At 43.1% G+C, this 12,682-nt stretch overlaps 1 protein-coding gene across 3 annotated transcripts in view; it reads left to right on the forward strand.

Moving 5' to 3' along the window:
• The window catches only part of fbxw7 (F-box and WD repeat domain containing 7), a 193,301-nt gene that overhangs the window by 143,377 nt on the left and 37,242 nt on the right, over nucleotides 1-12,682 (forward strand). For 2 of the 3 annotated variants that reach the window (XM_063008329.1, XM_063008330.1), the window contains exon 1: nucleotides 11,900-12,168. The exons of the other annotated variant lie outside the window; for it this stretch is intronic. In XM_063008329.1, coding sequence (XP_062864399.1) covers nucleotides 12,130-12,168 — 39 coding nt within the window. In that variant the 5' untranslated portion in view covers nucleotides 11,900-12,129. Of the gene's footprint in view, nucleotides 1-11,899; nucleotides 12,169-12,682 lie in introns of those variants that run through there. 3 annotated transcript variants of the gene reach the window in all.

Raw genomic sequence — 12,682 nt, forward strand, 5'->3', positions numbered from 1 at the left:
CTGGTTCCAGCGTGTGTTTTTACCGCTGCGCCACCTGAGCGGCCGAATCGTGGAATTTTTTAATCAGTTATTAACTGTCTTGTGGTGCATCGTTACCTCCCTAAATTTTGGTGTTGATATGATTACGTAAATAATGATATACATCCCGATCAGATTATTACTGTGCATTTAAGGTAAATGGCCCAAACACAAGATGAATAAAATGAACTCTAAGAACATGTTTTCATTATTTTTAGGACAGTCTTATTAAACGTTTTCCAATAAATGTTTAATGAATAAAATCCAAAACCAAATTTGATATGCTCATGTTGCTTTCTGAAGTCGGGCGCTCTCGCTTCTTGGCACAAAAAGCAGAAGTTTACTTTGAAGTACAGAATTTCAAACGTTCCAGCTGTTTCTAAGCTGGGTGCTTTCATGCTGTGTTTATATTTATTACATTTATCAGCTTTCATTCATCTTTAACCTGTTGGTTTGTGGTTTTAGGACAGGTACACAGTGCACACGCACACGTTTTAGTGCTCGTTTGAAAACCGAGATGAAATTGAAGTAGAGCAGATTCGCTTCTTACCGAGTTTGCCACCTTTAAGGTCAAGTCTTTAAAGAAACACATTTTGCGTAGCTTTTCAGAAGGTCAGGAGGTGAACTCTTTAACGGATTGGGTTCTTTGATGTTCACCATGTGTGCTGCTCATTTTCTCCCCGGTCCACTGCAAGCTCCGGGGTCAGGAGCCGGTAATTTAATGTATCCTTTTCCTGTTAACTGATTTACACCCTTCTCCTGGGTCATATCTTCGCGTACACACGTCCTCATTGAAAACATGTGCTCCCCTTTGCACCCGAATCTTACAGGCCACTGCGGTATCGAAGTAATTTATAGGTTAAAATAGACCTTCATTTCTCTGAGGTGGAATGTTTAAAGAATGTCTCATAAATTACTGGATGTTTAGCAATACTTGCAAGCACTGACAGAGTGCAACAGTCCTTACCTGTGAAAATCAGGGAAAGTGTTACTAGGTAGCAGTTTAACATGCATTGGGTATGACCACCACCCTGTGTTTGTAGGGACATGTATTCCACAAGGTGGTTTGGTTCACATTGTCACGGATATGTCACATTATTAATAGACTCGGGTAGCACTGTCACCTCACAGCGATCCTGGGTTCGATCCCCAGGTGGAACAGTCGGGGTCCTTTCTGTGTGGAGTTTGCTTGTTTATGTCTGTGTGGGTTTCCTCCGGGAGCTCCGGTTTCCTCCCACAGTCCAAAGACATGCAAGTGAGGTGAATTGGAGATTGTCCATGACTGTGTTGGGCGGCACGGTGGCTATGTGGGTAGCACTGTCGCCTCACAGCAAGAAGGTCCTGGGTTCGATCCTCAGGTGGAGCGGTCTGGGTCCTTTCTGTGCAGAGTTTGCATGTTCTCCCCGTGTCTGCGTGGGTTTCCTCCGAGTGCTCCGGTTTCATCCCACAGTCCAAAGACGTGCAAGTGAGGTAAATTGGAGATACAAAATTGTCCATGTCTGTGTTGGGTGGCACGGTGGCTAAGTGGGTAGCACTGTCGCCTCACAGCGAGAAGGTCCTGGATTCGATCCCTAGGTGGGGCGGTCCGGGTCTTTTCTGTGTGGAGTTTGCATGTTCTCCCCGTGTCTGTGTGGGTTTACTTTGGGTGCCCCGGTTTCCTCCCACTGTCCAAAGACATGCAAGTGAGGTAAATTGGAGATACAAAATTGTCCATGTCCGTGTTGGGTGGCACGGTGGCTAAGTGGGTAGCACTGTCGCCTCACAGCGAGAAGGTACTGGGTTCGATTCCCAGGACATGTTTGTGTCTGCGTGGGTTTCCTTCGGGAGCTCCGGTTTCCTCCCACAGTCCAAAGACGTGCAAGTGAGGTAAATTGGAGATACAAAATTGTCCGTGACTGTGTTTGACATTAAACTTGACCTGATGAATCTTGTGTAACCAGAAACTACCTGTCCTGTCATGAAAGTAACCAAAGTGTGTAAAACATGACGTTAAAATCCTAGTAAATAAATAAATAAATATTAATAGACTCGTGCTGTTTATATTCTATCTACTCCTTTCTTACTGTGGCAGCATGCTTCCCTGCAGTAGCTCAAATTAGCATATAACATATGCTAGCTTGATCTTGTTTTTAATTTATCAGGTTTCTTACTGTGTGGTGACTGTTGATGATTCATATGTCCCATTCATGCACGCCTATGAACTCGTCACATTAGTCCAGTCCAGTCCAGTTTTGTTGCTGCTTGTACTAATGTGTAAGGTTCTGTACCTATAACTGCCTTTGCTTAGTCGGCATGTTTTTCGGGAGCGGCTGTAGCTCTGTTTGTTTTATTCTCATCAAAAATCCTATTTCGATTCTGCCGCCTGATAAAACAACACAATAAATCTTTTATTGCTTTTGGTGACTTAATTCACTGCATAATTTCACCTATACCATGTGTGTGTGGTGCAGAGGTGAAAGCAGCTAAAGACTTGCTACTTGAAATGAGAACAGTCACGTCTGGCTAATCGTATTTTTCTTCAGAGCCGCTGATGAGAAAACTGGGCCAATAACATCACTGTGTATATCAAGCAATGAAGGAACTTTTTATATTTTATTTTCAATACTGCTTGTATGAAACCAGTTTTAATGTGTCTGTGGGAAGTGCCCATTTGTTAAACTGTGTCTTTATTGACCTTACTGGCATTTAGTCATGCTGGCACTGGAAAGGCCTTTCCCAAATTGTTGGCACAAAGTTAAAAGCATATAGATTGTATACACTGATCAGCCATAACATTAAAACCACCACCTTGTTTCTACACTCACTGTCCATTTTATCAGCTCCACTTACCATATAGAAGCACTTTGTGGTTCTACAATTACTGACTGTAGTCCATCTGTTTCTCTGCATGCTTTTTTAGCCTGCTTTCACCCAGTTCTTCAATGGTCAGGACCACCACAGAGTAGGTATTATTTAGGTGGTGGATCATTCTCAGCACTGCAGTGACACTGACATGGTGGTGGTGTGTTAGTGTGTGTTGTGCTGGTATGAGTGGATCAGACACAGCAGCGCTGCTGGAGTTTTTAAATACCGTGTCCATTCACTGTCCACCTACCTAGTTGGTCCACTTTGTAGACGTAAAGTCAGACACGATCGCTCATCTATTGCTGCTGTTTGAGTTGGTCATCTTCTAGACCTCCATCAGGGGTCACAGGACGCTGCCCACGGGGCGCTGTTGGCTGGATATTTTTGGTTGGTGGACTATTCTCAGTCCAGCAGGGACAGTGAGGTGTTTAAAAACTCCATCAGCATTACTGTGTTGTATCCACTCATACCAGCACAACACACACTAACACACCACCACCATGTCAGTGTCACTGCAGTACTGAGAATGATCCACCACCCAAATAATACCTGCTCTGTAGTGGTCCTGTGGGGGTCCTGACCATTGAAGAACAGCATGAAAGGGGGCTAACAAAGCATGCAGAGAAACAGATGGACTACAGTCAGTAATTGTAGAACTACAAAGTGCTTCTATATGGTAAGTGGAGCTGTGAGTGTAGAAACAAGGAGGTGGTTTTAATGTCATGGCTGATCGGTGTACATACTTGCAATACATGCAATGGATTCAGAAATTATTCAGACCCCTTGACATTTAAAGTACCCTTTACTTAGTCACTGCACATTGTCTGGTGCATCCTGTTTGCTGTCTAGTTGTAGTGGGTCTATAAGCACACACAATTTACAGCCGGTCCGCAGACCCAAGCCCCACGCAACATCTGTGGAGAGACCTGAGGATGGCAGTTCACAGTTCACATGTTTCATCATAATGGATTTGCTATAAAAAGTTAGAAAAACTGCCCAAATCCAAACATCTTCAATTGCTCTCTGTGGGGCGTCTACAAAGTATTCAGCAAAGGCTGTGAAAAACATGTTCGTAATTCAAGATTATGAATAATTATATTGATTCAAAATCAAATCCACAACAGGGCGGCACACAGTGAGAAGGTCCTGGGTCCTCTCTGTGCGGTGTTTGCATGTTCTCCCTGTGTCTGCGTGGGTTTCCTCCGGGTGCTCCGGTTTCCTCCCACAGTCCAAAGACATGCCGCTAGGCTAATTGGAGACACTGAATTGTCCCATAGGTACCTAGCCGCTGGGATGCACAGACCAGTGCGTTGTAGTGCCGGTCCCAAGCCCGGATAAATAGGGAGGGTTGTGTCAGGAAGGGCATCCGGCGTAAAACTGTGCCAAATCCCGCCGGCGACCCCTAAACGGGAAGAAGCCGGAAATGCCGACCCCGTAACCGAAAAAACGGGACAAAGGCTGAGGAACAATAAGAAAATCAAATCCACAACACAATACCAGTCTACTCGAATAGTAAATCGTCCACAGTTATCACACTTACAATTCTTTCTATATTAAACGATACACATTTTGTTACTGTGGGTTTTTTTTAACTCTCTTTTATCCCGTTCAATTACAACACACCTCATCACCTTCATTCTTCTGCCCAGTCTGTCCTCTGTGCTCGTAGGTATCACTTGGGAAGCGCCAAGTTGTCTTTGAGAACCACCTGTCTCTCTCTTTGTGGGCGGGCAGGGCAGACGGGCAGTTTCTCACATGCCATGCATTCCAGTCCACTGTGTAAAGTTTAGCCAGGGTTTTTGTCCTCAGAGGCAAGTGAAAGAGCTCCCTCCTCCCTCCACACACACACACACACACACACACACACACACAATCTCATTGGCCCATGAAGCCCTGCCACACACACTTACACAGACGTGTACACAATCCAACGTTCGTTTAGACGTTGCCTCGGTGATTTACAAAGAGGAGAAAGTAGTATAAAAGGCAAGCATAATCTCAGCACTTAAAATAATTACTGTTATTTTTTAAATTAACTGTGTCTAAATTTTATTAGAAATGATTAAGTGTTTTAAAAGACATATTTACCCACCCACACAATTCCTCCTTAAAAAGCATAATCAAATACGCCGTCTTCTTTCAGGCTTGTTGTGTTATTACAATAGATACACATCAGATACTAAGATGAATAGACATGTGGCTGAAATACTGGTGCTCCCTCGTCACACTATGTTCTATCATAAACACAATCCCAGACATTCATTATTTTATCTTAACTCACCATTTCTTACCAATCAGGAAAACACTCCTGGATGTCAGCCAATCACAGGTCTTTATACATTTTATATCATTGTTTATACTTACGGAAAATTTAGACCAACCAGCTCACCTACTGGAATATTTTAAAGAGGTGAAATTGGAGCAGCCTTTGGAAACCCATGTGGGGGCAAGGTTCCCAGGACCTTAAAGCTTTGGGTCTGTTCGAAAACCTAATGAGCTGCCTACTGCCTACCTGGGCAGCTTGCTAAGTAGAGAGGATTCTAATCAGACATCGAACTTACTAAAGCAGGATGCTCCCTCGTTATTCAGTCAGATTATAACTTCGAATTGAGGGACCTCAGTAGGCAGCATTTTAAGGTACACCGACCAGTGTGAAGTGAAGTGAATAACACTGATTATCTCTTCATCACGGCACCTGTTAGTGGGTGGGATATATTAGGCAGCAAGTTTTACGAACATTTTATCCTCAACGTTGATGTGTTAGAAGCAGGAAAAATGAGCCAGCGTGAGGATTTGAGCGAGTTTGACAAGGGCCACATTGTGATGGCTAGACGACTGGGTCAGAGCATCTCCAAAACTGCAGCTCTGGTGGGGTGTTCTCAGTCTGCAGTGGTGAGTATCAATCAAAAGTGGTCCAAGGAAGGAACAGTGGTAAACCGGCGACAGGGTCATGGGCGGTGAAGCCTCACTGATGCATGTGGGGAGCGAAGGCTGGCCCGTGTGGTCCGATCCAACAGACGAGCTTCTGTAGCTCAAATTGCTGAAGAAGTTAATGCTGGTTCTGATAGAAAGGTGTCAGAATACACAGTGCAGCACAGTTTGTTGCATATAGGGCAGCAAAAGGGGGACCAACACAATATTAGGAAGGTGATCATAATGTTATACCTGATCGGTGTTTCTTGGAATTCAGACAACAATTTTTGTGATGTGAAATTCCGTCCATATAGAGAGCTCACTAGGTTTTCGGACAGACCCTGTGTGACACCCACGCTAGCTGCTGCTGTATTACAATGCCGTCCTATTCCTCAACAATGCAGAAATGTAGCTCAATGTTTCAGTGTAGCTCATTCAGAAATAATGAAGCCTATAATGCTCAGATCCATCAAGGTGTAAATGTAGACTGTTACGATCATACAATGTGAATTTAAGTAGTCACGTAATAACTTTTATATTGGGCAACAAGAAGTCATTATTTATGCTAATTGGAATGCAAGAACACACGTTTCAAACATAATTCTGTTTTTATGGTACATGCACACAGCATATGGTCATAGATTTCAATACAGTTCAATACTTCATGCTGAGCAATTGATTTTTCAACCCAGTGAGACTAAAAAGATTGTAAATATTTGTATTGGCTCAGTTATATGTCTGAATGGTTCATGGAAAACTGTTTCAAACATGTAGATGTTCAAATGCAAATACTAGTGAGTTGTAGTGATCGATTCATTATGCATAATTATTCTCATAAACGAATATGCAAAAGCACACAGGAGAATTAGTGCTAGAAACAGAGTTAATTTAAAATACTGTGTTCTCTGCATCACAGCATGTTCTACTTGTCTTATTTTCTATGTTTTTTTTTTCTTTGATTAATATAATAAATCATTACTGTTACCACTCAGTTATAGTCCGGAACAGACCTGCTTTTACCAGCTTGAAAAGCAGCTTGAGAAAATCAGCAGTATATGATATTTTGTCAGCTCTATTCAATGTGCTACTCAAGTCTGGTCCATGTTTTTTTTTAGATAGAAACTGACCTTTTATTTCCACTTTGTACCCAGGGTTTGAGTGACACCAGACCCACCGTGATCAGGACCAGAATTAAGTGCTTACTAAAAACATGTCTGAGTAAAATATACATAGTCGTAAAACCTGGCATGGACAAGTTATTTTCCAGCACCCACTGCGGTAGTTTAGGAAAACCAACGATGCCTGCACCTATAATGCACTGTGGTGTTTTGTGTATATAGTGACTAGTGTGCAGAGACACGTCCGTAGTGAAGTGATGAGTTATGACTGTCAGACTGCTGTTATTAAGTCTGAAAGTATAGAGCAGTGTAAGTATAGAGAACGTATATAGTCGCCTGAAGGCCTGCATGCTTAAACACGCTGTTAGAGTAAACACTGTGTCTGTACTTATCGCTGCCCTAACTGTTGGTTTGCTCATTTTTACTTGGATTTGGAAAGCATGCTTACTCATTTATTAGTAAAAAGAAACAAGTATTTTACCACTTCTATGGTATACATGTGTGCCTTATCATTACAAATAAGGCTCATCATGATGGCTTATCATCATGGCTTGTATATACACACGCACACACACTCACTATTCTGATTTAAATTCAGGAGACTTGTTTTCTGTCTAATTACTGTGTGTCCTTGGTCTTGCTCTGAATGGCTTATTTCTAATGATAAAAGAACACACACACAGTATCCCAGGGTGAGAAATACCCCCCAATCAATCATGTAGAAGTAACATTGAGGCGGCGGAGGCTGTGTGTGTGTGTGTGTGTGTGTGTGTGTGTGTGTGTGTGTGTGTGTGTGTGTGTGTGTGTCTGTCTGTCTGTCTGTCTGTCTGTCTGTCTGTCTGTCTGTCTGTCTGTCTGTCTGTCTGTCTGTGTGTGTGTTTGTTGTTGGGAGGGGGTGGTGCGATTGTTTTTGTGTTTCTGACCCAAATGCGGATTAAATATGCCCCAATAAAGCAAAACAGTGAGACTGTAGATGTCAATCAATGTATACATGGACACTAGGCTTTTCCAGTCACACCTATTGATAACAGGTGCGTAAAGCTATACGATTAAAAAGTGTATATAATATTTTGGTCTTGGACGTTCGAGGTTTGTGCTGATTTATATCGGTAGGCACCAGAACCAGTGCAACCCTGATCTGGATAAAGCACAAAATTCATTAACAAATGAATGTAAACACCAGCGCCGTGATTCGGAACTCCTCTCTTCGAAACTCGGTGTTGCCACTGGTCGGTTGGGCGCCACCCAGCGGGTGTAATTGGCGGTGCCTGCAGCAGACACGTCTCTGCTAGGGCGGGATGTCCGAACTATGTGGGCGGGGTCTTCAAACGCTGTGTAAGGACGCCGATTGGCAGATAAAGAGGCGCCTGTGCAGAGTGCATAGGTGAAAAGGGGTTCCACTAAGGGCTGCAAGCGGGTCAGAGGAGGCGTGAGCAGCAATATACCCACCTCGACTGCAATCAGGGATCCCCCAGCAGCGGAAGACAAATTGACTATGATAAATTGGGGAGAAAATGGGAGAAAATGCATAATTAAAATAGAAAAAAAACAAAAACAAATTGGGTGTCCACGTACTTTTACTTTGTAGTGTAAACTTCCTGACACTGACTATAAGCTACATTATTGAAGCTGCATGGGGAATCATTTTAGTTCTAGTGGTGACAAGGTGAATTACAGTCCTGCAACCATAGTACACCCGTCACGGCCAATAGTATGTAGACCTTCTTGCTAATTTTTCAGACACACTCAATATCAGATGTTTAAAACTGCTTCGATAAACAATATTTGTTTTTAACTTTTTGAACTCCCCCAGTTCTAGCTCATGGAGGAAAATGTCTCAACAACCACTTTTAGTTTTTTAGTTTTGCATTTCACACAGCTGCCATGATCGGGTTATGAGAATGTTGTGTTAATATAAAGAATTCTGCTCTGTTCAGTTTTATGTGAAACTTAAAAAAAGTGTTGGTACATCTCTCTCTCTCTCCCTCTCTCTCTCTCTCTTTAAAAATCTATCTCTGTCTTTAAAAAAAAAAATCTTGGAAGCTGCATCTAGCGCATATGCAAAATTTTCAGTGGCACAAAGGTTGAGGAGCTTCCTGTTCACATCAACATTTAAAGTGTATACGCCGATCGGCCGTAACGTTGAAGCCTCTCCTTGTTTCTGCATATATTCACATATCCTCTTGCCATATAGAAGCACTTTGTAGTACAATTACCAACTGTAGTCCATCTGTTTCTCTGCATGCTTTTTTTTGACCTGCTTTCGCCTTGTTTTTCGGTGGTCGGGACCCCCACGGGACCACCACGGAGCGGGTGTTGTTTGAGTGGTGGATCGTTCTCGGCGCTGCAGTGACACTGACGTGGTGGTGGTGTGTTAGTGTGTGTTGTGCTGGTATGAGTGGATCACAGCAGCACTGATGGAGTTTTTAAATACCGTGTCCGCTCACTGTCCACTCTATTAGACACTCCTACCTAGTTGGTCCACCTTGTAGATGTAAAGTCAGAGACGATCGCTCAGCTATTGCTGCTGTTTGAGTTGGTCATCTTCTAGACCTTCATCAGTGGTCACAGGACGCTGCCCATGGGACGCTGTTGGCTGGATATTTTTGGTTGGTGGACTATTCTCAGTCCAGCAGTGACAGTGAAGTGTTTAGGGCAGTAGGGCAGTTGTAGCCTAGTGGTTAAGGTACTGGACTAGTAATCCAAAGGTCGCTGGTTCAAGCCCCACCACTACCAGGTTGCCACTGTTGGGCCCTTGAGCAAGGCCCTTAACCCTCAATTGCTTACTGTCACAGTACTGTAAGTCGCTTTGGATAAAAGCGTCTGCTAAATGCTGAAAATGTAAATGTAAATGTAATTAATGGTACTGTAAACATCAGCTAGCTAGAAAAACTTACAGTACAAAATAAAACACTGTATGTGCACAAAACTCAAGTGTATATTTATGAGTCTTAACCTTTTTTAGCTACAGTTGTCCAAAGCCAGCCAGCACACATGCGTAATGTGTAGTCGTAATAGACCACAAATGGCCCACAGACCGCAGCTTGAGAAGCTCTGGTTTATATATTTTCTTAAGAAAGGCTGTCTAGAGCACATGTTTCTTTTACCATTTTAATCTCAAAGTTATTTATTTGCTTTAGGAAATTACTAGTCATAACTCATCTTGTGGTTCATTGGTTTAGTCTAATGCATTCTACTCTAAGAATTTTCTAAAATGTCTATAGTTAATAAATAGGGGAGTGGGGGTTGCTCTTATTTTGAAGCATGCCTGTTACATTCTTCCTGCCACGTCTAATAAAGCACCACCAAATAACATGGTACACCAAGTATCTCCAGATGTACACTCTGACTGGGGGCTGAGAGTGCCCCAAGTGGTGTCACTGTACACTACTTGCACTATTTAATAAACAATGCTCAAAATCTGCATTTTGCTAATGTAAAACAATATTTATTATTGTCCTTTTTCCTATTTTGGCTGCGTCCTTATTTAGGAGCCGCCATAGTGGATCATTGTGGTCTGCATACCTGATTTGTCATGGATGTTTTTTTTTTTTCTTCTGTAACATGCCGAATGCCCTTCTTGACAAAACTCTACTTATTTTTTATCTGGGCCTGAGACCAGCACTGAGAGTACACTGACAAGTGTACCCCCTTTCAATGGCTAGGCTGTTTTTGTATTTTTTATGCATTTTCTTCCCCTTTTCTCCCTTTTTAGCGTGTCCAATTGCGTCATGCTTCCTCTCCATCAATGCCGATCCCTGCTCTGATTGAGGAGAACGAAGCTAACCCACGCCCCCTCTGACATGTGGGCAGCATGCCGTATGCATCTTATCACCTACACTTTGACGAGTGCAGTGCAGCTCAGCGTTGTGTACGGAGAGACACACCCTGACAGCACTCTTTTCTCATCTCTGTGCAGGCACCATCAGTCAGCCAGCAGAGGTCGTAATTGCACCAGTCACGAGAGAGAGACCCCATCCGGCTTAGTCCCGCCCATCTGAACAACAGGCCAATCGTTGTTCCTGTGGCCGCTCAGCCTTAGCCGGCAGGCAGAGCTGAGATTCGATACGATGTATTCGATGTATTCGAGTTCCCAGCTCTGGTTCCAGCGTGTGTTTTTACCGCTGCACCACCTGAGCAGCATTGGCACACTTGGTTAACCCTGGGTGAATATTCTGATCAAAAAGCCTTTAATTAGTTTAACCTAATAATATATCCAACCTTCAATGGAAGGGACTTGCATGCTCCATCTATTTCTGCATGGGTTTACTTGTAGTACTTTGGTTTTTAAAGCACCTACAAACATGCAGATTGTATTTGACTAGCCTTTACTGTCCCCATGTGTGAGTAAATAAGTTTAAAGGTTGGTGCCCTGCCTTGGATTTGCACCCTGTCCAGTATTTGTACCTTGCACCCAGTGTTTCCAGGCAGTGTCTGACCCACTATAGCATGATTAGGATTTAAAAAATGAATGTTTTAAATCTTATAGTTTATATCATTTCATTATAAGTATATAATTGAACTAATTATCCGTACTATTCTTATCTAAGGCAACCAGGGCTACTTTATGGGTTCCGCCTGAGGAAGAAACTGTTCCAAGGACTGTTCGATGAAACATGTTTTAAGCGTAGGATGTATCAAACCTGTAATCATATTTAGTAATGCGGTGCTATATTGGAGAGATAATAATAAGTCGTCCTGACTCGTGGATGCCAAGTTCTTGAGTGATGACTCAGACGAATCGAAACTGGCGTTGTTCACTCTCCTAGTTGGGTCTGCTTAAAAGAATCGAATGTGTAAAGCGACTCTCAAATAATCGCCGTTTTTTTAAGATGACACCAACGAGTCGGTTCAGTTCAGCGAGTCGACTCATACTTGGAATAACGCGAGCCAGCAGTATCGTGCAGGAAGAAGGCAGGGCTTCGGTTCTCTCTCCTCCCTCCGTACAGCTCTCTCTCCCTGCTCGGTATTCTCTGGCAGGCCGTCGTTGGTGGTGCACGGAGGGCAGAACGGGTGCGCAGCGTGTGTCCGTGCTTGTGGATTATTCTGTGCTTGCTTTATTATATCATTATTCGTGGATTTCCGAGGCGGGTCTGTGTGCGTGTGCGGTGAGTCGGTGTTACTGAGCATGTCCGCCGCATCGCAGACGCGGTTCGATCTACCTGAACGCACTCGCACCTATCCGCAGTAACCCAGCCAGGAAAAGAAACCAGGGATCCGCTCATCTGCAGCAATCATGGGCTTCTACGGCACGTTGAAGATGATTTTTTACAAAGTGAGTAGCGTGTTTCCCTCAATACTTATTTATTTTGGGTACCACCGCCCTTGAGCTTGCGACGGCATCTAATTTACGAAGCGCATCGATGAAGCGAGGCAGGACGACGCGCAGTTTTATGGCCACTGCGGAGAAAATATCCAGAAGCCAATTTCGATTTTGGTGTTGCTATTTAACCCTGCTTCTTTTTCTCTTGAGGATGGGTTATATGTCCAGCTTGGAAATAAGGTGTATCTAATGGGTGGGTAATGGTTACCCTATATATTTCTGAATCTGAAATACACTCAATTAAATAAAGGTCCCATCATACACTCCAGATGTTCTTAGGTTTTCTATTTTTAGGACTCTTGAAACATTTTTTCCACCCTTTAAGCAAAAAGATCCTTCCCCTCCCTTAAGCAAATTCCTTGCATATGTACTCCATATGTGTTTCATATGTTAGATATTAAGAATGCCCATCGTAGACTTTGCTCATACATCTGCTCAAATTTCATATGACCGTTAATATGGAGTA

The sequence above is a fragment of the Trichomycterus rosablanca genome, chromosome 14 (assembly GCF_030014385.1).
Source record: "Trichomycterus rosablanca isolate fTriRos1 chromosome 14, fTriRos1.hap1, whole genome shotgun sequence".
Lineage (NCBI taxonomy): Eukaryota > Metazoa > Chordata > Actinopteri > Siluriformes > Trichomycteridae > Trichomycterus > Trichomycterus rosablanca.